Raw genomic sequence first — 25,652 nt, 5'->3', positions numbered from 1 at the left:
CTTGTACGCTTTCAGGTTTTGAAGATGGTCTCGAACCAGATCCTCTCCCACAGTGGGCCCAAGGTCTTCATTCTCACAGTCCCTGCGTCTACCTTCTAAGGACTGCGTGGTGCAGTCAGAGCCTTTGCCAGTGAAGACCAAGGCAAAGAAGTCATTCAGAACCTCAGCCTTCTCCAAATCCTGTGTAGCCAGTTCTCCCAAAAGCTTCATGTAGGACCAGTGGCTGGGATGACAATCTGTCCAATCATTTGTTCATCTCTATAGTGTCTACACCTGCTAGCCATAATTTGGCCCTTTCATTATAGAAGCATCCCCTGTCACTGTTGTTCACCTCATCACCATACTGTTCTTATACCAAAAAAGAACTGCTTTCTTAGTGAACCTTTTTTCTTAGTGATAAAGCAAAGTCAGACGAATTATCACTAAGAAGAAGAGAACAAAGGAGGGACCGTGGTTCCATAGAGTCAACCAGCTTAGCAAAAATTACATGGCAGGGACTGGTGAACCGCTTTGTTTTACCTGAATGAAATGACCACATGCTTCTTTTGGGTGAGCCACATGTGTCAGGATACTTGGGAGGAATTAGATATTTGGTGACCTGAGCTTTGGGCAGCTGAACTGTGAAGAGCAGAAATAGAAATAGAATGCTGCAGAATACTTCTGTGGCAGACAACAGGCTTTTATGGGAGCTGGGCTTTTTTTAGCCACTGAGAGCCTTGCTTTCACATTTCTCAGTCAATGATACCAGATCCAATGAGACCTGCTGTGCGTATATGTCCCAGGAGGGAGCATCTTAATGTTCATTCAGTATCTGGGACTGTTATCAGTGAGAAGAGATACTCCCAGGGATGTGTGGAGAGACCAACTGTTTCATATATTGTGTGAAGAGAGAAGGAAAAAGAATGGAGAAAACTCACAGCAAGCTGGTAAGTTTTTGCAAATTGCATTCAACTAAAAAAAAAATATTACCCTGTAAGCAGCTGCTGAGAGACAGAATCCAACTGGGAAATTAAGTGCTGCTGTGATGCTGTGGCAGATTAAATTTCACTCAGATCTAGGTAAGGTACACTTGTTATCCAGACTGAAAAGCCAGACCCATGGGATCATCTTTGGCTAGTGACTTGGAAGATACCATCATAAACTGCTCAGTGAAACAGAACCAGCATGTGGAGTGACATTCAGCCTTTGTTTCTTCCTTGCAAAAATATGGTCCACTGAGCAGCAGCTATATCAAGACCCATTTTTCTATGAATTTATTTCTTTTATAGAGTCTCTAATTAATAAGAACAAGTCTGACCTGCATCCTTTCCCTTGGGGAAGACACAAGATAGATTTTCATCTACTCAGCTTCTCATATTCATGAAAGATAATAAATAATACCTTTGGGATGTCTAACCTTCACTTACGTGTTAAAAGGTAGACAACAGGTTCAGATACTGTTGAAGGGACAACACAGGTAGATACACTTCTTAAATGGGCCTGTAGCAGGCTCCCTTTCTGAAAAATGCCAAGCTGGAAAAGGAGAAGGGAGATAATCCGAAAGAAAAAGTGGGAAGGATACAGTGGGACTGGCACAAAGCAGTAGCAGCCCCAAGTTAATTGTAAGACATGGAATAATCTGGGAGCAGCAAATTAACACCCTAAGAGTGATAGACACTTTGTCTTCCTATACATGGGAGAAACTTTCCAACTTGCTACTAGATGGGAGCCTGCTTGCTTGGAAAAGATTTGGAACCAATATGTATCTGCAGACTAACTGAAGGACAAGTAACGTCCACCAAGCTGCTGTTGTTAAACTAACAGGACTAATCGTATGAGCTTCCATTTGCAAATCTTTTTCACTGGAGACTCTGTCTGGTGTGCTTCTCGTGGCTCTTTGAGCTCACACCCTGGCACCCGTAGGTATCCTCCACCTTTGCAGGGTAGAGACATATGGAGCAGGAGGCTGTGGATCCTGAAGGACTTCCTGATCTGCAGCCTGGGCAGGAACCTCCCAGTTGTAAATGGATCAGCAGTTTAGTGCCCTGCCTAAAGCAAAACATCACTAACTAAACCAGAAATGTTCCCAAGAAAAACCTAATGTGAAAACATTAAAAAGCTGGTGTAAACAGCACTTCCAAGGTATATTATTCCCTGCCACTGATAAGTCATTTTTATTTCTTGTTCTGTTACTGTCTTCTTCAGCCAGCTTTGGCCAAGCACACTTCTATCCCATACCTGTTCTTGTTGGGCTTAATTTGCTGTTTTCCCTCACTTGCTAGTTCATAACGTGATGAAACTCACTTGCAGTTTCTCTGGGAACAGATCTTTGTACCTGATGATTTTGCCAGTTCCTCTCAACCTGGGAGCTGTTGCATTGCTGCTTTGTGCATTCTCTCTCCAGCCCCAGTAGAAGCTTAATCAGTAACCTCCTGCCCTGGCCTTGTCACCATCTAAAGCCTTTGCGTCACCATATTCATAACATTACTACAGACCAGCTCCACCACACTGTGGCTCTGCCATATTGCTCACTGTGATGAGCTACCACTGTAAATAACAGCGAAGTCATTACTGTATGTGACAGGAGACACAAGAATATAAACTGCTATTAATTTATTTCTCTCTCTCTTGCAAAACACCAAAGAGTTGTCTCTGACCAGCAGGAAGGATGGTGTTGGCACCCTGGATCTTCTGGCCAGACTCAGGAGACATGTTAACTGCTCAGGGCTCAGCCCTCTTGCACATGTTCCTCAGGCAGCTGTTTTCATTTCTTGGTCAGGGGTCAGAGTCCTGCCCCACAGCAGGCAACGGAAAACCATCAACTCACCTTAGCACTTCTCCAAATGTATTTTTAGTACAGTCAAGAACTGTATTGAATGTGAATATATAAAATAAAATAAAATTAAGCAAGAGGGAAGCAGAGACAAACAGCCTGCAAATGGTGCTTTTGGGCAGAGTGGTTTTAGCCAGACTAGATCATTAGCTTTGGTAAAGCAAAGTCATGATTTTATATTTTACTGCTGACAGCAATTATGCTGAGACTTCTACAGTGATTGTAGTATTCACTCCCAGAATAATTACACAATGTATAATGCTAACTGAACTTGCTTGTACTACAAGACCTTACCGATCTAAAGGCAGTTGACAAACTCAAGCAATGTTCTTGTATTTTGAGAACTGTTGCTCAGGTGATCAAATCTTATGATGAGGAGAGCTGTGTGAGTACCGTCACATGCATAAAGCAGGTTATAGCATTCTATTTGTGCAATTAGTCCAGGCACATGTAGCAGCAAAGGCTGCTGCAAATCTTCTCCAAACAGAAAAAAACCACCAAGGCTGGCATTTCTTGAGTGAGAAAGGATTTATTTGGATCATCTCCTGGGACGTGTACATGCTGCTATCTCCCTGAAAACAGGATTGCCATCTTTGTTTCAGTGCATGCCACTGTTCTCAGTACACACCACTGTTCTCAGTACACAAATACTGAATATTGTCTTTCTGCATGAAGCTGCTACCAAGATGCAGTCAGACTGCTTCTAATCCTTGGAACACTGGCTGCAGCAAGAGGAACAGGGGTTGTGACTCTCAGTGAGAAAATTTTGGGGGCATCTACAGAATAATTGAAGTTTTATTATTTTTTTCCTCTCTACTTTTCATTTACCTGATTTTATGGAAGCTCACCAATAAGATGCCTTTCCAAGAAGGCCAAATCTCCATAAGTCCCAAAGATGGTCTTTAGGCTATGCATATCTACTCTTTAAGCTGTCTGGACACTGATACTCTGATCTGGGGGCCATAGAGCTGCACTAGGATAATACAGTGGCTAAGCTAATAAGCCTATGGGGAGATCAGAATGGATTAACTTGAGCACAGGGCTGTGCTTTGAAACTTCAGCCAGCTTTCAGTCTGAGAAGAAGTGGCACAAATACAAAGCCAGGGCCAGCAGTGCTAGCCACAAATGTGTCCAGCAAGGACTGGCTGCTTGTGCTGTTTTGCTGCTGTGCTCAAGATGCTTCTCAGTATTTGCAAGTCTTGTTGATTTTAAAATGAGAGGACATGTATCGTAAGGTTAAAATGTAAGCAGAAGTCCCGACACTGAGCTTGTACCTCTGGGGGCACAAATGATTAAGCCTTTGGTGAAATCTCTTTGTTGTGCATGCTCATATATGCGGGCTAGCTGCAGCCTAAATGGGGACTGCAACATACATGGCAATATATCTGTGATGGGAGCATGTGATGGTGTTGGCCAGTGCTAAAACATTTTCAGCCCCTCCAGTAAATGTATGTTTTTGCACATGTTCAGAGGCACATACCTGCACACACCCCCAAGCACGTCCATCGAGCCAGTAAGGAATGCAGCTACTAGCCAGCTTTTTCTTGGCAGGGCTCTGCATGTTGTGTCAGCCAAGAAAAATGTCACATTTACAGGAAAATCCACTGCTGTTCTCACCCTGCTACACAGTAAATAAAAGTGTTGTACAGCAAATGTTGACACAGTAACTCACAGAGGAATTTCACAGACAAAACAACCATGTATGCACAGATGCTAACAAAGTAACCTGGGATTTCACATGCACTTAGTAAGAAATTATTGCCTTGCAAATTAAACCAAGGATATGAGATGATTATCATGAATCATCTGATACCAACCAGGTATTGTACTATTCAGGTTTAACCTAAGCTTGAGGTTTCAGACAATACTGAAAAAATATCTCAGTTTCTTAAAATTTCCCATCCCCATTTAGACATCCCAAATGATTGAAACACTACTGCCAAGCTTCATTTGCACTTCAAAAGAGGAACAGTTATCTGGCCCTGAACAGTGACCCTTTGGAATGTTGTGTGTCCCTGGTGCATGCTAGAGAGTTTCAAAACAGATACAGGAATGAAAATAAAGTAAATCAAGTCTATGAATTCCTGGAAAAGAGAAAACAGTCAGTGCTTATAACAGTAAATAAAATTGGACAGACCTCATTTTACAATCCCAGAGGCAAAGGGGTATGGGTCAATTCACATGCAGCCAGCTAACCCCCTGCCACTGAAAATGATTGTTTTGCTGGAGACAGTCTTTGTCCCATGTGAGTGGTGAAATTGGGCCCAAATGCTCTCCTGGGGGAGGACTAGCTAGCACTGACCAAAACCGTGTTCAATAATTCAGCAGGGAGGATAATCATGTGCCCTTTCCTGAAGACTATGACCTGGGCCTCTTCAATTTAAGCAACACAGACACAACCAGACTGCTCAACAGAGGACAGAAATGCTGGCAGTGTTACAGTGACCCCACTCTGCTGCTTCTAGGGAGTCAGAATTAAAAACACTGCACTCACAATATATCCTGAATTTACAGGAACAATAAGATCTTAAGCACAATTTCTTTATAAAGCAACAGTTCTGGTACAATTCCGGGAAATTAGCCCATTGCTAAGGCTGAACTCTAAAGTGCTATTCATTTGTTAGATTAGTTTTATTTCTTGGGTGACCACTGTTAATAACAGTAGCTCCCGGAATGGTTTCATAAGATAAGTACTTACTTGCCAGACTCATCTCTACCTTTCAAACCTCTGCAAATGAAATCAGCAAGTCATTATATGTAGTACAAAGCTTTGTAACGAACAGTCACAAAACTTTTGTGAGTCCAAGGACTGACCATCAAATTTAGCCTTCAAAATGTGAGATCTAAATCAAGGCATTTGAAAATTATACCTAATGCATTTTCAAGTGTTAGCAGGTGTCATACCTGCAGGGCTGTTTCCTTTCATTCCTCACTGAAGACTTTGTCTTTTCAATAGCCCAATTCATGTCAATGTCATGATTACAGAGGCCAAGACACAGAAGTCTAGACATTTTCAACCAAATACTGGCAATGTGACTTCACCCTTTCCATTCTGCAACTTTGACAAGGACACAAATGTCTCCAGAACTGTCATTTATCAAAAGAGAAAAACTTGAAGTTAAGCAGAGAAAATCCTTAGTCCCCAAACTTCATAAAAGGCTAGTTCACTTCTGCCTCCTGAAATCTAAAGCATGCCTTTTTAATCTGGCAGCCTGACTGATATGCATCATAGTTCTTTGTCCCTGCTCCTGTTGCAGCACTTGATACATCCTTTTCTGGTGCATGGCCCTGGTCAACCAAGTCCACCATTTTTCTGTAATGCAATCTAGCATTATGTGGCATATGTTCATGTTTGAAATCATATCACACTGGCTGTAAGCATGGTTCACTTTTAATGGGTTATCTAGAACAATTGTTTCAGGGCTTCAGACTGTTTTGAGCAATAATCTCAGGGAATGGAAACACCAAACTTCCCCACATGTTGTTACCCACAGTCACTGACAGCTGCAGTTGTACAGATGCATTGGGATCCAACTTGTCTTGTCCAAAAGCAATTACAGTTATTCCTTGAGCTCTCCTGAAAAGCAGCAGGAGGTGGCAGGCAGCAATCATCACACTCCTAAGGGGAGCATCAGTGGGTTTAAAGACAGTCAGGGCCTTCTACAGTCTTGCACACCCCTTGAAGAATGACTGGCAGAGCATTCAGTGACTCATTTCTGGAGAGACACTGTGGCAATGGCACCTATACCACCTGCATATATAATCTGCATTACCCTGATTGCATGTGAATCATAAACATTAATTGTGGAAATCAGAGGAAAAATGTTCCCAATGTTTTCAACCATTTATGTTTTATTCTGCTGTAAATTTAAATTGTTTCTAGCCAAGGTGATTTTCAGGAACAGATCTAATTTCTGCTCTGCTGTTAATTGCAGCTCTCTCTCCAGACTGGTAATCTGAAGCTATGGATTGGGTGCTTTGCAGTGCTGTGTCAGAAAGCCATAATGAGAGGCAAGTAAACAGCCATTGTGCTGAGGAAACATCAGATAATCAGCTTTATTTTCTCCCTGAGTGGGTTTTAACACACAGGTCACATTGATTGGGACATGAAGCCTCTGAGACAGCATTTGACAAGACTTTCTTCTTCATTAGAGACTTGAAATTCCCATTTGGTGCCCAGTTATGTGCAATCATTTGTGTGTGATAACTTTTGTTGAGCTGTCTAAAAAGTAAGATATCACCACAGGAAAACTAAGGCTCTCCTATCATCTGCTCTATTTACGCTATGCCTGCAGAAGGATCTAATAGAAGAAGACTCTATTTCAGCAAGATCTCAGCAGCAGAAAGCAGCAGAGACAGTCCCTGGAGACAGAAGTTTATACCCAGTAAAGACAGTGTCATCAGAAGTTTGTACTTGCTGACACTTTTATGATTTCCAGCTAAATGTGCACTTCTTTGCCTTCCTGGCAGGATGCCACAAGGGCCAGGGCTCCCTGGCGACTCCCAGAATTGAAAGCAGCAATGGGCAGTCCAGATGTGTTCCCCCACACAAGCAGGGAGTTGGGCAGCCCAGGCCCTGTAGATGGAGACAAGCCAAGGCCAGGCTGGGACATTGCCCCATGAGCAGTGGTACCAATCAAAGAGGTCCGTGGCCAGACAGGGAAGGTTCTGATGGCCTCAGTGGGCTGAAATGGTGTCCTGGTCCATGGGCAGGGTGGGGGAGCCCCATGGGAAGCCAGTTTGGGCCTTATGCCCTCAGGTCCTGATGCTTGAAATACCTTGTGTGCTCTAGGTGAATGAGTTCATGACTTAAGAATGATGCTGGGTGAAAGGTTCTGCTACCCTGCAAATTAGGGAAGTAACAGCTTCCAGAAACAAAATGGGAACATTAGCATACCTCTCTACAGAAGTTTCTTGTCTTCCTTTAAGCTCATTTGTGTCAGGCTGAAAACCCCTTTTCTCTCAATTTAGAATAGAAGGGGACTGTAGAGAGGATTGATAAACATTAAAAAAATAACTGGGCTTCATCTAAAAAGCAACATGTTATAATCAAGCCCCTTCTGCGCTGGGTTTGGTTTTTGCCAGTTTTGGAACCACTGGGCCCCAAACTCCATTGGGTAATGAGTAGAGCACAATGCACAAAATCATCCCATCCTCATTTTGTCAGTGGCTTGTGTCTATGGACAGGCTCATCTCTTCCACTCACATGTGAATAACACTCAATGGTTTCTGGTTCACAGAGTATGCAATAGGAAGGAGTACAGACACCTTATTTGGTGTTCACTACAATTATGGGAGACAGTCTCTAACCCTGAGTTACCTAGGTGCCAAGCCCCACAACAGCTTTCATCCTTTGTGGATGAAGCCAGTTATTCCTGAAAAGCAGTAATATAAATGGCACTGATCTGGAAGACAAATTTCAGTATATATATTTAAATATTTTAAATATATATTCATTTTTAAAAATAGAAGAGATAAGATTAATCCAGTTTTAGACATCTTTAGCTTAAATATTTGCATAAAGCATATTCAGTGCCTAGCTCCTTTCACAGTCAACAGAGGAAGATAAGCACCTTAAGTGCATGACACACCAAGCCTGTTATTAGATGTCCACCTAAGAAGACAGAGAGCCTGTTTCTTTCATAGAAAGGACTGTTTCTTTCCTCAACTGACTAAAAGGACAACCAAAGATCATTAGCCACCTTTTAGTGGCATCTCACTCCCAGTAACCACAGAAGGAAGATCATCTTACTCAAAATCCTCCATGTCAGAATACTTCACACTTACCCACACACGAACACACAAGAGTCTCAGGAGCAGGTTGAAAGACCCCTTATAGTAAAATTGCCATCTCTTAGTCAAGGGTGTATTAAATCTAGTTAAGTTTTAACTTATAAACAATGTTATTTGCAGCATGCTTATCCCATAATGTTCCACCAGCAGGGCTGGGTCAGTTCTATGACAGATATAGCTGAGGCCTCCATTTTCTGAAACAACTAGCCAAAACCTACTGCTGAGGGACCTCTGGGTGAGGAGAAAGGTCATGTACCTCTTCCACTACACACATAAACTGAATACATTGAGCTGGAGCTACCATGAATGCCACAAATTATGCTGCAGCTGGTGTTGCATCCCTGGATTCCCTGGAATACAAGCCTAGGAGTGCATTGAACAGCAGTGAGTCCTGCAGGATCCCAGTGGGAAGAAACTGGCCAAGATTGTCTCTGGTATATCAGTCTTTAGAAAAGTAGCACTAGCAAAAGCTCTGGTAGCCATCTTCTACTGTGCTTCCTGCATCTAGAATCTTTGCCTTTAACAGTCACAGTCATATTTTGTAATTCATTCTTAAATTAAGAGATATTTTCTCTCACATAGGAGCTGAAGTAAAGATGTCAGGACTCAAAGAATTAATATAAGATGTTTTCTCTCATAGTTGTAACAGGAAATATTAATTGCTATACTTTAGCAGTGGCTCATTGGCAAAAATTTGGTGGTTGATACTTAAACCTATATATCTGCCTTATCTTCAAACCATTGAAGCAAATTCTGGATTACCCCTTTCTGAGGTTACATAAGGATAAACATTATAACAAACATTATATTTATATTCAGTTCTTTCCTATATTTGGTCAAATTTCATATTCTATGTTACAATTGCAATAACTATTTATACAAAAGCCCACAACAGCAGCTGATAATTGTTCAGCCTTTGAATTGTGCCTCAGCTGTCTCACTGTGGTAAGTGTATTCTACATACATTTCACATAGTCTTGTGCTACTGAAAAATTATATATGTGTGATGTTGTATGGAACTTTGCCTCAGTAGAAAGGCTCATTATATTCATTTTGGATAATGCCTTCTTTCTGACATTAAGAACAAACAGATGGGATTTGAGAGGCTGCATTACCAAAAAAGCTGTCCTTTGAGAATCTGTAATTTCTCTGTGACCCTGGTTACTGACAGATTCTGCTCAGGTTTGCTTCATCTTCTCCAATTTCAATTTATGACGCAAGGCAATGATCCTTCAACCCATATAACATTAGTTGGAGCTTACAACGGAAAAGGAGGGACGACATTTCCTGCCACCAGTAAATAAGAAAACTCTATCATTACCTGATATAAGCTATCACAGTAGAGACCTTATCCAAGAAAAAGAGAGATGTTGCAGGAAGCATTGAAGAGCTGCAGTCTTCAAAGTTGGGGTTGGGGACCCCTGTGAAAGAGCACAGCAGCAAACCCAATATTCTTGCAAGCTCAATCCTGACCCTACTGAAGCCAACAGCAAAACTCCCACTAATTTCAGCAGCTGAATATTTCCTCTGGATTCAGTTTATGGCTGAATCTCACCTTATTAGAGAGTGGCAGATGATGTCTTAATTCTATGCCATAATGCTCAACTGCAAAATAGAAAAAATGGGAGTCATCCACATCAGCAGGAGAGAAAGAGACAAGTCTTAACACAAATGCTTGCACAGCACAGCCACCCTGAGACCAGAGGTGCTGGAGAAGTGGGGGCAGCCAGGGAGCATTCTGCTGCTTTCAGTTTACCAGGAATACCTTGATCTGGCAATTTATTATGGTGAGAAGTATCAGGGGAAAAAAAAATTCCACCTATCAAATGAGGAAATTTTCCTACCAGAAACACTGCTAGACAGTCACACTGGGATCAGATTTCCATCACTCTGTAATAGAAAGCTAGTATTAAGGTTAGAGGGTTGGGAGCAAGAGATCTTCATTTCTTGTGATGAAAGCGTACATAGCCATCCTGAATTATTCCCCCACAGAATGCAACCAGCAATGGGAAATAAGGGTGCTAAAACCAATTTGGGAGCAATCAAATTTGCAACCCTCTCCTAGGCTATCACCAGCATATCGGTATGTATCTTCACTTGGAGGAAAGAGCTGTAGAACTACAAAGGAAAGCCTATCTAATTTTGTAATAATTTTTGCTACACATTTTAAGCAAGAAAACATAATGCTTCATTCTATTTAGCAGTAGCATTAATTGCTTCTTTTCCTTGAACTCCATCCAGCTGAGACCAGCTGCTGATTTGTGAAGCTTGGCAACATCCCACATACAGGGGTCTGATACCTCTTGCAGGGAAATACCCATTTCACTTCCAGCCCACTCCCAGCTCCCAGGTGAGCCTGCCCAGCCCTTGGTGAGACGTGACACACATAGGACAGGCTATTCACCAATGGACACTTCTCATGATTTTCATTGTTATGCTGACTGCTGGTGAAAAAAAGAGTTAACTTTCAGCTTTCTCCTTGGAAGTCAGGCTTCTAAACCTCAGTTTTGTAAAATCCTGGGTGTTGTAGGGGAAATTCTAATTGTAACTACTCAGTGGGGTGCACAGCAGTCACAAGGACAAGGACAAAACAACAAATGGCTGAGGAAAGGAAAAGTCTCACCCAGCACCACAGAATGCCAGAGGTAAGGCTTTTCTTTCTCCCTTCCCATCTTGCTCTTCTCCCCTCCTCTGGTTACCACCACTGAGAGCAGTCCCTGTACCACACAACCCAAGTCATTTTCTGTGGGGAGTGAAGGCGATAAGATTTGCATGAAAAAGAGTTTGAGAATGAGCTCTGAGGCCTTGGTGCTTGACAAGCCGTGGGGCTATGAGTTGGGGTGTTGAAGGACAGGGAAGGTCGAAGAGCAAGCTGTTGAAGGATGTGCCAGGCTGTAGTTGTGGCCGGAATCTCAGCTGGAGGCCAGAGAATGTGGGGGTTGTGACAGGGTCTGCAACATTGTGATGGGACTGTTTACCTGGAGAGTTTCATAGTGGCCAATGAGATTGAACGTTGTATGTATGGGCAGGTTGGGAAAGTACCGAACAAGGGGATGAGAAGGGCTTGGTGGTAATAAATGAGGGTTTGAGTCTCTGCATCAACTTGAATCCGTGTTGTGAAATGCCACAATTTTCAGACCAAAAAAAGGCCATTGCCACTCATCTCCCAAAAATCTGTTAAGTGAGCTTTGTTTTCTTTCTTTCTTTTTTTTTTTTTTTTTTTTTTTTTTTTTTTTGAATCTTTTAATCTACTTGTCCTTTTGTAACCAGCCAAGCTGTTCCCAGGATGGCTCAGCCTGTGCAAAGTGGGATGGTCATGGTGGCTGCTAGGAGAACTGATGGGTTACTGTAAAATACGAACTTACTCCTCTAAACAAGTTAACAAGGTTTTATTGAGGGACAAAGTCAATAAAGCAAAAGCAACAGCTCTGGGCGCATGACCGTAGCCAGAGGCGCACTCTTTAGCATTTGTTACAGGTTTATATACTTTCACTATTGCATTAGTCACATACATATTCGTAATTCCTGTGTATAGACGGGGAATATTATAACTAGCTCCAGGAACTTATTATCATAAGTCTCCTCCTCTTGGTGTCTGCGCACTTCTCTCTGGTGATTGTGGGCAGGGGCCTTGAGGATGAAGTAAGCAGTCTTCCTCATGTGAGTAGGGGTCTTCAAGATGAAGTAAGCAGTCTTCCTCACGGTGTACTTTTCAGCTTTGGCACAGCTGGATGCCCCAGTAACCACACAACTAGCTGAAACCAGCCATATCTGTAATTCTTCTGATAACTAGCGAAGATTTAGAACAGTGTGACCTTCCTGCAAAATTTACTGCAGGATGGGCAGACAAGGAGTATCCCAAGCTAGCAGATGTTTGGGAGGCTCTGCCTCTAAACTAACTGAAAAGTAGAAGGATGGTGTGAAATAACTCATTCATGTTTAGTGGGGTCACTAAATCCTGTTATCTCACCACAGACTTACAACACAAACATTGTTCTTTAAAGCTAAAGATACTTTAGAAGACCAGTGTGAAACAATTAACTCATGTTTAGTGGGGCCACTACATTCCACAGACTTACAACATAAACGTTCTCTTTCTACAACCTAAGTTAAGCTAAAAAGTACTTTAACTCTATATTTTCCAGGCACTAGCTTTTCTTATATCAAGCCCCCTACCTTGTCCCCCCCTTCCTTTACCTTTACAAAATCTTTTACTATGTGACTCCGTTTTGCTCCAGAGTTCTGGCCCTTTTTAACTTCTTGTCTAATCTTGTGTCTTTAGCAAGCTTTGCTTCTGTTATTTGAAACTCATACAGTTATATCCACATAACCACACCTATGATTTGCAAAAGCCAATACGTTTATGTGTTTATCATAGTCACACTAGGCAGCTCCTCTGCTCCAGCACCTCCAGTTTGATCCCAGCACACTTCATGGCTGCCAGCATGCAATGACTTACTGTCCTCCTCCTCCCTGTCGACTCCATTTGGATGCAGTGAATGTGTCTCTCTTCTCTGGGGCATTGGTAAGGCATCAGGCAGGAGCACTGGGTCTGTGTCTCTGGGAATGAACATGTTGGAATTTTAGCTGCAAATGTTGTGACTAAAACCATATTTTATAGCTTGACAACATGTCAAAGTCCAGTGGGAAGAAACATTATAAGAGGCTCGTGATACGTTAGTTACAAAAAGCCTATAGTCATACGCTAGATGGTAGGGTATTAAGACTAGATACAAAACCGCTTTAAATGCCAGGTTTTGCAGCAGTGGTTTAGATACAGAAGCAGAAATTAAGTATCTATTTTTATCCACTGACTTTCCCTGACCTTTCTTTTAAACAAAAAGATATTAGGTTGACTTTCTGTTCCAAATTATCCTATCACAGAATGTTGCTGTGAAATGGAGTCTTAAGGTCCACATTGTGTCAGCTCCTATTTCATTAAAGCTCCCTTTATGAATGCTAAGCTACCTGCTGCTGGCCTGTGGTAAAGCTCAGTCCTGCGGGTTATTTCATTACCCATTTCTGACCTAATCAAATTCTGACTCTTCATATTCTTTCCCAGAAACTCCCTAGGCAGGAAAATAAGTTTCTGCCTTCCCTTTCTTAAAACATACGAAAAATGTGTTTTCCTCCACTTAGCAGTACTTCAGTGTCTCCTGCGTCTGTGTTGGTACCAACTACACATTCTAAAATCAAAACTTTAAATTTCTGAATGTTTGTGCATTCTCATAAGAAAGAGGGCTTTTATGAACATGGTGAGGAGGAAAGTCCAATTCAAACCTCTTGAGCACCACAACGAATACTTATTGCATTTAATGTATTTTTTTGTCGCTCTCAGTTTTCCTCACTGAACAAGGCTCCTCTGTAGGCTTTTGAGAGAAAAACACTGAGTGCTGGTGCAGAATCCAGCTTTAAGCCACTTCCACAGTCGGAGCAGATCTAGGCTTCTTAGGGGCTCTGGAATAAATAAGCCCAATATATTGTTTTAAATTATAGCTACCTTCCCAGGAGCCCAAGGTGTCTGTAGGCTCCACCAGAGCATGTCCGTTCAGGGACACAAAATGGTGATGCCCTCTGCTACAGCCCCACAAGGAACATTTTGTGTAGTAATTTTATAGCCATGTACTACAAATCCTGTGCTACCAAACTCTTGCATCTTCAAAACAGGGTCTCAAGATTGCTGCACACTGCTGTTGCTTAATTTATCATAACAAGACAAGGTGTGATAAGGATCGTATTTGTCTCTGGAAGCAAGTGAAGGAATAAGTGTGGCTGCCACTCAGCCTTTTCCTGGCAAATACTTAATATATGCAGAGCCAGCCAGCACCTCAGACATTTACAGGAAAACCTACTGCTCTTATCACCAAGTTACACAGTAAATAGCCAAGTTGCACAACAGTGTTTATAAAATAATCCTCTTAGGGATTTCATCAGCTTAGCGAGTTCATTAAAACTTCTAATAAACACAGTTTCCACATATGGTTGTTTTCAAATTTTACCATTAAGATCCCATTAAGCCTGCTGGCCCCAGTCTTGCTTTCTAAGTAGCATCATGATTTAATTTCATAATTTAATTATATGCTATAGAAGGTGTGGCCCAAATTAGCTCCTGAATTATAAACTACTGTTTATAGTAGCCTGAAAGGGAATGGACAATAACACTGCCAACTACATTTTTGTGATTAGAGATTCAAAAGTTAATTTTACTGAAAAAGTTCTCTTCATTTCCAAGTTCACTTTGTGCCTTACTAGTGGGAAGTGGCAATGCTACACCACTTGTGGGTAAAGGGAAAAGGTGCGTATCTAGCTATAACACTTGCTATCAGAGACACAGGACTGACCACAGTTCCATCCTCCTCCTACCGTAAATTGCTCATATTGACCACAATGATTGTAAATCTCATTCCTGGAGCAATGAAGGAGTCATCACATTTCATTTTTAGATCCAAAGGGCTGGATAAATCCCATCATTTGAAAGTCGTACCTGGACACTCCTCCCAGTCATAGCAGGTGTCATAGCCACAGGGAACTTTCTTCAAGCTCTTTGTGGAGAGCTTTGCCCTTTCAATAGCCCAGTCCAGGTTGGAATTATCATGACAAGGGCCAGCATGCAAGAAATGAAATGACTGCTCTCCAAGGCACAATTCAGCTGAATACTGACAGCTGGGCTTGGTAATGTTCTGTTCAGAAGCAGCATGTAGCACACAGATGTCTTCTGAGTGGTGGCTGGCCCAAGGGAAAAAGAAAAATTATTTTAGCAGGTTGTGGAACAAGTCCATGCTTCTAAACACTCCACCAGCAAACACAGCAAAGCCATGTGCAGGCTGGGTATCTGTCTAGGCTGTCCTAGCTACTGCAAGACCTGGACCTGATACAGCATCATGCTGTGAGCTGAGGAAGCTTTGGTCCTGTCAAACAGATGAGAAATGGAGGACGTGTGCCTACACAAGAAATCAGGAAGTGCTGTTACCTCTGCAACATGGCTTGTCTGAGTTAATGCAGCCCTGCAGCTGTGTGTGACAGTCTGCCTCTGAAGCACTGTCAGTTTGGGACCAATGGCAGGCAAACACAGCCATGCTGCTTGTGGTTTCTTTCTGTATTGCTCTTGGTTCCTGAGTGGATTCATTCTCAGCAAGTACAGGCATTTCCAAGCGGCACTATTTTGTGGAGCCTAGTCATCTCCCAAAGAGAGGGAGCAATACAGTTCACCTTGTTTATGTTTCTGAATTAAGTTTATAGTGTTAGTCAACAAAATATTTCTAGTTCCCAGAGGATTTGGCCCATGTATGTTTGACAACGTCTATCACCCCCTTAACATGCTCTCTGCCTTCCCAAGGGCTCTTGACAGAGAAGATACCTGGTTATTTGGACATTGACATGAATGAGATGAAACCCATGCCAGGTGAGTTGCCTGAGTCACACAGGAGCCCTGTGGTGGAATGTGTTTTGATCTCAGCACTACAACTGCCCAGCTCAGATCCAGTTTGTGGTCATCTTTCCTATCTCCAGACCCACACCTGCACCTTGGCCAGTCATTTGCTAAAATTCCTTTAGGATAACTCTCAGTTCACTTGATTGCTCAATGGTCTCTGCAGGTCTTGTTGTGTGGAGACAATAAACTAAGTTCCATACATTTTCATATGCTCTGGATTCTGAAACATACAGTGTATTTTGCAGAATGTTAATCTGAAAAAGGTAAATCTCAAACATAAGGAGCATGACCTGTTATAGCAAGGTGATGACAGTGAAAATATAGAAACTGGAGGAATAAAGAGAAGAAACTAGTGGAGTTCCTCAGGGGTCGGTGCTGGGACCGGTGCTGTTTAATATTTTCATCAATGACCTGGATGAGGGAACTGAGTGCACCCTCAGCAAGTTTGCTGATGACACAAAACTGGGAGGAGTGGCTGACACACCAGAGGACTGTGCTGCCATTCAGCGAGACCTGGACAGGCTGGAGAGTTGGGCGGGGAGAAACTTGATGAAATTTAACAAGGGCAAGTGTAGAGTCTTGCATCTGGGGAAGAACAACCCCATGTACCAGTACAGGTTGGGGGTTGACCTGCTGGAAAGTAGTGAAGGGGAAAGGGACCTGGGGGTCCTGGTGGATAGGAGGATGACCATGAGCCAGCAATGTGCTCTTGTGGCCAAGAAGGCAAATGGCATCTTAGGGTGCATTAGAAAGGGAGTGGTTAGTAGGTCAAGAGAGGTTCTCCTCCCCCTCTACTCAGCCTTGGTGAGGCCGCATCTGGAATATTGCGTCCAGTTCTGGGCCCCTCTGTTCAAGAAGGACAGGGAATTGCTTGAAGGAGTCCAGCGCAGAGCCACAAAGATGATTAAGGGAGTGGAACATCTCCCTTATGAGGAGAGGCTGAGGGAGCTGGGTCTCTTTAGCTTGGAGAAGAGGAGACTGAGGGGTGACCTCATCAATGTTTACAAATATGTGAAGGGTAGGTGTCAGGATGATGGAGCTAGGCTTTTTTCAGTGATATCCAGTGATAGGACAAGGGGCAATGGGTGTAAACTGGAACATAGGAAGTTCCACGTTAACATCAGGAAGAACTTCTTTACTGTAAGAGTGACAGAGCACTGGAACAGGTTGCCCAGGGGGGTTGTGGAGTCTCCTACACTGGAGATATTCAAGGCCCGCCTGGACAAGTTCCTGTGTGATGTACTGTAGGTTACCCTGCTCTTGCAGGGGGGTTGGACTAGATGATCTTTTTAGGTCCCTTCCAAACCTTGGGATTCTGTGATTCTGTGAAAAGGAAGACTTGGAATCTCCAGTAGCAGATGATAATGTATATTAGAAGGATGTGCCATGGTGTGCCATTTGGTTAATATCATCATTCATTTATATAGGCTATAAATGGGGCCGTAATTTGGATACAGAGGCATAAGTGCCTGATATCTGGACAGAAAGTAGTGCTGAATTGTTGTTGTCTTTTGTTAGTCTTTCTGTTTTGTGTCACAGTGGACTCTTGGCCTACCAATGGAGAAAATCTGGCTTTTCTTTTTCTAATTAAAGTACTTACCCACAGTCTTCTTCTGGAGACATACAAACACACTGAGATCCAACCTCCTTTTGTCCTGGATTGCAAACACCTCTAATTATAGTTTGCACATCTGAAACAAAATAGTGAGAGTTATTGTAACTAGCGACAGAGTGAACAAAAATATCTTGGACTCCTGATATGAAACCTAAAATGGATTTATTTCTACCTATCTCTTATTTCTCTCTTCAAAAGCTGCTGTGGTTGAGATTCTACAAGTAGATTTGGCCTTTGCAAAAATCACTTGAAAATCCTGTACAATGAGAGAAGCTGAAGTTTTAGTAGAATGCATTCTCTTACTCTGCTTTCATAAAGCCTTGTTAATACAGCTGGGGGTTGTTTTGTTTTTTTTAAGAAAACAGTTTCAGTATCTCAATTTCATAATTAAATGGTACCGTACATTGCACCCAAAAATTCTGAACTTAATGCAGAAGTCTGGGGGTGAAATTATATGGCACTATGGTAGGCACAAAGTAAAACCAAAATTAATCAACAGTTGTTATACATCTTAAAACCAGGCAACTAGCTAAAACTGTGCTGTTAATACCAGCAGTATAGAAACAGTAAGGTATCTGCAGGCATACTGACCTTTTCCACATGTAATAGGTCTCAAAACAGGTGGTATCCAGGACAGGTCTTTCCCACAGGTGTACTGGGTTTGACCAGTGACTATAAACCCAGCCTGGCAGCTCAGCTTCACAGTTTCATCAACACTGTACTGTTGCTTAAATGGGGAAATTGTGACACTGTCAGATGTTGGTGGCCTGAGACATACCGAGGCTGTAATAAACAAGAAATTGAATATAATTCTTGATGGTTTTATGGTGTTTTTATGATAGATATTTATAGCAAGTCTAAAGGCGCTTAATAACACTGAACACTGAATGACTGACATTCAAAACTAATAAATATTTAACATAATTAAGTCTAGAAATTTTCAGTGAACTGTCATAGTCTTTTAAAATATTTTTCAATCAATAACTAAATAATTGCCATGTGTTTCTACTGTTTGCTAGCATGTGTAATTTAATTTTACAGTTTAAAAATAAGAATGGCATTAAAAGCTTTTTTATTTATTTATTTATTATTTTTTTTCCACATGGAGCCAGGAACAGAACTATTAAAATTAATGGCTGCAGAAAACTCATAATTTGTTGTTAATTTTTTATTCTTTTTTTTTAATAGTATTGACACTAAGTTAGTGAAATCACACCAGTTCTAGAAAACTGTCAGAATCTCTCCTGTTAGCAAACCTAGGTCAGTTCTGGTCCTTACTTAACTGGAATGTAAATGCTTGAAAGCTTTGATTTATTGTGGAAATTTTGAAGGCAACCTGGGTGGGTGGTGTACCATTTAATACAAACAGTGGCAGACGAATTCCTCTAAGAACATTTTCTTCGCCACAACTCTATCAACTTAAAGATACCTTTGTAAGTCTGGAAACAAAAGGTGAGTCCTTCTGGTAAAGATATTTAAAAGCAGACAAGAGAAGAACCTCACAGCATCCATCTGAGGGCTTTTTAAAGCACTGAATATTACAATGTCCTTACAAAGAACATAATAGTTGTACTGCTGAATTGAAAGAGGAATGATGCAGTGACTCAGTAGGCTTTCTCTATATCTACATGAAATACCTTTTTAAAATGCCATCTTCCCAAATATCATTACAGATTCTTTTGTTAAAACCTGCATTAAAATGTATTTTTTGCCTTTTTCTTCCACTCCTGTTTTGTTGCTGGGCTAAATTAGTTTTCTCTTTCTTACGTTGACATTCAACAGGTTGCTGCATCCAGGTTTGATCTGGCAGACACCGAAAGAATTGATAGCCCCTGAGAACATGACCGCTCACACAAGCAATTTCAGCTTCTTCCCCCACAGCGTACTGGTTCTTTTCATTCTACAAAAAAGAAACCAAAAAACCCTCAGAAATCTATGGTAATGAGACTGGACATTGTTGAAAGAAACAATAGTAAAAGCCCAATGATACGATGTAATGAATGCGTGTTTTCCCTACCCTGAAATAATGAGTCATCCACTCAACCTATATAATGGTATGTTTGTTCAGCTGAACTACCAGATGTCATGGTTACAAAACAAGAATTCAAGGACCACTGTTTGAAATGAGTTCTACCTTGCCTTTGCTTCAGTTACTGGTGGACTTTGATGGAATAGAGTCCTACAGCGTGCCACATACACAGCAACATGCTCACTGGCACAGTAGCTAGCTTGGGTGTAAGGCACATGTAGCAAAGAAGCTGTAAAATTTCCCAGCTCTGTAATTAGTATACTTGCCTTCTGTAACACTCGTTTTTCATGCTCACCCTAATAAAGCCATATTCTGGTGGGTCTGGCCTGGAGCATCCAGACTCAGGTTCACCAATCAAGACATCCTCTTCTCTCCTGGCTTCATCATCATTTATACAAGGAGCAGCTCTGAAAAGTAAAAATCTGCTGGTAATGATGTATCTTAAGCATTGGCGTCACCAAATGACCATGGCAGAATGTCAGGAGCTTTGGAAAGGAATGCTGCAAGCGTGTCCTGTCCCCCTCTCCATGGTAAAAGCCCAATATTACTCTGTTAAATAAAAGATGAACATCAAAATTTGCAGGTGCTGATAGGAGTGAGGTTGCAAGAGCATTAAAATGTGGTAGATACAGGGCTACAATTTCTACTGACATAAGTCATGAAATATTTTTATGGACTAAGAAAAAGAGGTGAAGCACAACAGACGGCAGAAGTCTCTAAGAAGCCCATGTGATTTGTCTGGGTTTAGTGAAAACCCACGGGCTGCCATCAGGCAATGGCTAAAGGAGGCTAACCTCTGTGAACATGGAGTTGTACAGCCATGGTGTCTAACTGAGATGAGTGGCAAAGAACTCTGGAGCCCATTGCCTTTAATCCTCTGCTATTCCTTCAGAATCTCCTCTGTAGTCATTACAGCAGGGATGATGAAAATCCTGCTTGAGGTCTTGGTTCCAGTAGGAAGACTGAATCTGCACAAAGCGTTGCTCTCGAAGATGCAAGAAACTGAGCCAGTCTGGGGTTGGAGTTAGGGTTTAAATTGAAACCATGTAAAACAGGTACATCAGACATACTCAGAGTGGAAATATGAAAAAGTTGGTGGTTTCAGTAGAATTCTCTCTGAGACTAAGTTCAGATCTAAATGTCCAAGAGAATAAGATTTGATATTCAAACAACAGAACCTGCTAAATCCCATGAAAGGAAACAGATGAGTTCTCCATGATTTTGGACAAGAAGCCGTGTAAAGCAGTGTTAAGAGGTCTACAGGCACACTTTACATGTAATAATAGAATCATAGAATAGTTAGGGTTAGAAAGGACCTCAAGATCATCTAGTTCCAACCCCCCTGCCATGGGCAGGGACACCTCACACTAAACCATCCCACACAAGGACTCATCCAACCTGACCTTGAACACTGCCAGGGATGGAGCATTCACAACCTCCCTGGGCAACCGATTCCAGTGCCTCACCACCCTAACAGGAAAGAATTTCCTCCTTATATCCAATCTAAACTTCCCCTGTTTCAGTTTTAACCCGTTACCCCTTGTCCTGTCACTACAGTCCCTGACGAAGAGTCCCTCCCCAGCATCCCTATAGGCCCCCTTCAGATACTGGAAGGCTGCTATTAGGTCCCCACGCAGCCTTCTCTTCTCCAGGCTGAACAGCCCCAACTTCCTCAGCCTGTCTTCATACATCTGTTGTTTCTAGGAATGAACAATGAATACAACCAAACTTGAAGCAAGTTCAAAGAGTTTCAGGTATTTCCTTCTCTCAACCACAGCACAGAAGTTCAGAGAGGACAGATGTCTGCTATTTCTCCTTGGTAGTCACAAAGCCATTCTGGAGGGCTCCTTGTATCTGCCTCATGACTAAAGAGATGTTTTGAATTATCATCTTCTTACCTGTCTGTGAACACAGAGACATAACAGTCCTCCTCGTCTTCCTGTTCACCTTCACACGGCTTCCCGCCGTTCACAGGGGTGGGGTTATTACACTCACGGGTCCTTCTTCTTTTGAAGGAAGCATCGCATGAACTCCATTCAGACCAGCAACCCCAGCGGCCATCTACAGCAACTGCAGGAAGCAAAAGAAACACCATCTTTGGTAGATCCGTACCATACATAGCATTTCTCTTAAGGCCACATACAAAAGAAATGATTGTAAATTCATTATAGCGATTTTCAGAGGATTTAAAATTGTTACTCTTAAGGGATTAGATTGTATCTCGAAAAGTGTTTTTTCAAAAGAGGCCAGCCAAATTCCAGCTGCTTTATGAAAACCTAAAGTATACCTTTCTTTCTAGTTTTTATCACAGGTAACATTCAAACCCAGAAGCAGCTGATTAGTATTTCTATTGCACATACAGATGTTTGAGTTTTTGTAATGCTGTCAACCTTTCTACATAGGGCAGTATTTAATGAGTTATTAAATGAACCTGAACTTTAACACCATGTCTAAATCCCTAATACACACTATATACAAGCAAAACTAAACCACTACTGTCTTCTTTTAGCCCTTTTGGTTTTTTGTTTGTGCCAACATGAGGCATATATATAAAAAAAATACTTAACACATCCTTTCTTTTCAGCATAAAATATACTTTCTACATTCATCTCTGCCTGCATATCTTTGATAGTTCATTTTTTCAAAGTATTTCTCTATCAGCGTCACAAAATGAAACCTGTAACTGCCTTGGTGATTTTCCCTTTGTCCCCTTTTGGTCCTTGAACATAAATATACATAATCATAAGTATAATGATGGAAGACTCTTCTGTTTCCCATAGCCATGGCACTAGTGCCAATTTAATTAAAAATGCTGTTTGCGTGAAGTAGTTCTTTAAATTCTTCAGAATGATGATTATGTTTCTTCTCCTCAAGACAACTGAGTTTTCCTTCAATGTTGTAATCAATTCTTATCTCCATTAGCCATTTAGTCTTAGGTATAACAGGCTATAGGGAAAACTAAGGAACTGGTTTAATAATTTTTTATATTGATTATCTTTGATCTCAACTACATACACATTGCTGAAAAGCTCATTTGCTATTATCTTAATTATGTAGTCAGGGAATCTTCTACCATGTCTTACAATTTCTTTTGAGCTGTGCCTATTCAGTTTGATTCTTTATTTTCAATCCTACCTTTATTCTTACTCTTTCTGACCACCATCCTGTGGTAAAAAGTGCTATGGATTTAGTAACAGAAGGTTATTTCAGATTAATCCTTGATTAATAGATAACAGAAGGACCATATTTACATTATGATACTATCACCCCAAATACCTGATTTGTATCCTGGAGCTCGTGTCTCACAGCTTTTGCCATAGGTGCCAGCCTTGCACAGGCAGAGGCACTCTGTCCCCAAAAGCACAGGCCTGCCATTGTTGGCGCATGGGGCACACTGGCAAGGGTCAAACCTTCCCACATACTCTCTCAGGGCTCTCTGCAGGTTGCGACGTTTGGTCAAGGCACACGGCACATTCTTCACCAAGTCCACGATGGGTGATACCTGGAAGACAGCTGTTCAGTAAGCAGTTACGTAGACACAGCAGTGTCCTGCTGGGAGAGCTGCAGCACTTCTATAGGCACTAGAGCCTGTGTATGAAGCCAAATCACACAGAAGCCAGGCATGCTGAAAGCTGCAGATGCTTTAAAGGAGCTTGACAGTGCTATATATCCATATGGAAGTATTTAAGGCCAGGTTGGATGGGGCTTTGAGCAGCCTGGTCTAGTGAAAAGTGTCCCTGCCAATGGCAGGGGATTAGGACTAGATAATCTTTAAGGTCTCTTCCAGCTCAAACCATTCTGTGGTTCTATGCTTATCCTGTTTATACTTCTTTTCCCCAATTTAGGGCTCTACGAGCCAGTGGGAAATGATACAAGTGGAATACTATGTCTAGTAAATCAGAACACTATAGATGACATGGGGTTTGTTTACATGTGGTTCCTGCCACGTGAGACAACCCTACATTACCTTCAGAAGCTCAGCATCTGCAGTTAAAGATCACTGCATTCAGGCTGGTTTTGCTGCTTGCCTTGAGTGCTTTGACACTGCTGCGGAGTGGCTGCTGTGCCAGCTCTGGAAGAAGGCAGCTTACTGCACTCACAACAGTGCCGGCATGCTGCATTATATGAGCAGGACAGAGATAAGCGGGGACTGTTGCTTTCAGTTTGGCTATGTGCCATACCTTGCAACAAGTGAAAGAGCACAGGGACAAAAAGTGTTCCCAGCACCTCGAACTGCTTTCCTGCACAGTAACTAATCCCTGTCCATGCCTGAGCTCCTGCTGGTGACACAGCAATTCATTTGCATTCCTCCTTCTTACTCTAATTGTCCATGGACAATGCAAATCTGGTGTAGCTTAGAAACCTACATGCACAAGAAGCAGTTCAAATAAATGCTTTGTATATTTATGTTAAGCCCATATACATTCATATCACACACAGCATCACTTTAAAAGAGAAAAGACCCGCAGAGCTCTCTGAGAAACTGCTAACTGGTGAGTGCTTGACTACCTCAACATTTTTCTTATTCTTCTCTTACCTCAAAGTCAATCACAACAGGATTGTCCTTTACTGATTCCAGCCAGTCTGTGAAGACTGTGTGTTCTGGAAAAGCCTTGTTTTTCTCCCAGGCCAGAGCTGCAGCATACTCTGACCTGCCACCCTTTACCAGAGAGACTGACCGTTCAGCCGACTCCAGAATGGAACCTGAAAGGGGATTTCACCACAGTATTGTCAAACAAAGGCTCCAAAGATGGTGGATGTAACAACAACAGTCGGAAAGTGTAAGAGGATACAAAGCAATATACTAAGATTTTTTGAAGCTTGGAATAATGAAGTCTAAGATCAGAAAAACAATCCCTGCTGTGACAGCAGCCTGTCAGTCTTTCAAAAGAAAATGTCTGGGACCTCAGTGATAGAGACATTCAGAACTACACAAGACACTGAAAAAATTGCAGGAGGTACAGCAGACTTCACTAAAATACACACTCTGAGGCGGGATCTTTATTCCTAGCTGTTAACACCTGAGTAATGGGAAATGATTATAAAATGAGGACAAAAACATGTGATGAAATCCCTGTTTTCATTGACGCAGAATATGACTCTTGCCATTCTTGCAGAATGCACCATCTTTCTGCAGTTCCTGAGACACATTTCTGACATTGCCAGGGAACTCCTAGATGTCTGCTGACATGAGAAAAATGGAAGAGGAAGATCAGGGAGTATATAATTGTTGCCCAACTCTCTCAATGAGCCCTGAGCAGCCCTTAAAGATCATAGACTCAGTCATGACCCTGTGTCCATTTCCCATTTCAGTATGCTTGGCCCTGCACCCAGGGCTATGGGGAATGTTTGTCAGATCTGTGACTGACTGGAAGAGCCAGTGACACTGGATCTCCAGTGGTGGTGCTTCACAGCAGAAGAGTAGTGCTTCTACATCACAATTTCTTTTGTATGTGTCCTGGGTTCAGCAATAGCAGTCATTTTTCTCCTTAGTAGCTAGTGCAGTGCTGTGTTTTGAGTTTTTGGCCTGGGAACAGTGCTGATAACACCGATGTTTTTAGTTGCTGCTCAAATGTTTGGTCTGGCCAAGGACTTTCTGAGCTTCATGCTCTGCCAGGGAGGGGGGGAGGCCGGAAGGAAGCAGAGACAGGGCACCTGACCCAAAGTAGCCAAAGAGGTATTCCATACCATAGCACGTCATGCCCAGGATGTAACAGAGAGTTACCCGCAAGGGCTAGGGCACTGCAGGGTTGGACGAGGTATCGGTCAGTGGTCGCTGGGGGAGAGTGGGGCGAGTTATTGGTTGGCTGGTGCTGAGGTGTTGTATTCTTTCCTCTTGTTATTTCCTTTAGCATTATTATTATCGGTGGTAGCAGTAGTGATTTGTGTTATACCTTAGTTACTAAACTGTTCTTACCTCAACCCGTGGGAGTTGCGTTCTTTTAGATTCTCCTCTCCGTCTCTGTGGGAG

The 25,652-nt window shown here is 42.1% G+C and overlaps 1 protein-coding gene and 1 long non-coding RNA gene across 3 annotated transcripts in view; one reads left to right on the top strand and one right to left on the bottom strand.

The window, feature by feature from the left end:
- Positions 1-740: 740 nt before the first annotated feature.
- LOC136004876 (uncharacterized) lies at positions 741-20,043 on the top strand. Of its 2 annotated transcripts, XR_010608607.1 has the most exons (4): positions 741-926; positions 6,748-11,250; positions 15,942-16,007; positions 19,435-20,043. It is a non-coding gene; the product is annotated as an uncharacterized LOC136004876 (long non-coding RNA). The 2 variants fall into 2 exon arrangements; XR_010608608.1 differs by lacking the exon at positions 6,748-11,250.
- Positions 11,976-25,652, bottom strand: part of C6 (complement C6) — a 27,624-nt gene continuing 13,947 nt past the window's right edge. The window contains exons 10-18 of the mRNA XM_065661805.1: positions 24,219-24,385; positions 22,958-23,183; positions 21,580-21,751; positions 19,977-20,088; positions 19,420-19,552; positions 18,244-18,435; positions 17,638-17,728; positions 15,090-15,331; positions 11,976-13,165 (exon numbers count right to left, since the gene is read on the bottom strand). Of these exons, the coding sequence (XP_065517877.1) occupies positions 12,984-13,165; positions 15,090-15,331; positions 17,638-17,728; positions 18,244-18,435; positions 19,420-19,552; positions 19,977-20,088; positions 21,580-21,751; positions 22,958-23,183; positions 24,219-24,385 (1,517 nt within the window). The 3' untranslated portion in view covers positions 11,976-12,983. The remainder of the gene's footprint in view (positions 13,166-15,089; positions 15,332-17,637; positions 17,729-18,243; positions 18,436-19,419; positions 19,553-19,976; positions 20,089-21,579; positions 21,752-22,957; positions 23,184-24,218; positions 24,386-25,652) is intronic.

Source organism: Lathamus discolor, chromosome Z (genome assembly GCF_037157495.1).
Source record: "Lathamus discolor isolate bLatDis1 chromosome Z, bLatDis1.hap1, whole genome shotgun sequence".
Lineage (NCBI taxonomy): Eukaryota > Metazoa > Chordata > Aves > Psittaciformes > Psittacidae > Lathamus > Lathamus discolor.
This window is presented reverse-complemented; position numbering and strand designations above follow the sequence as displayed.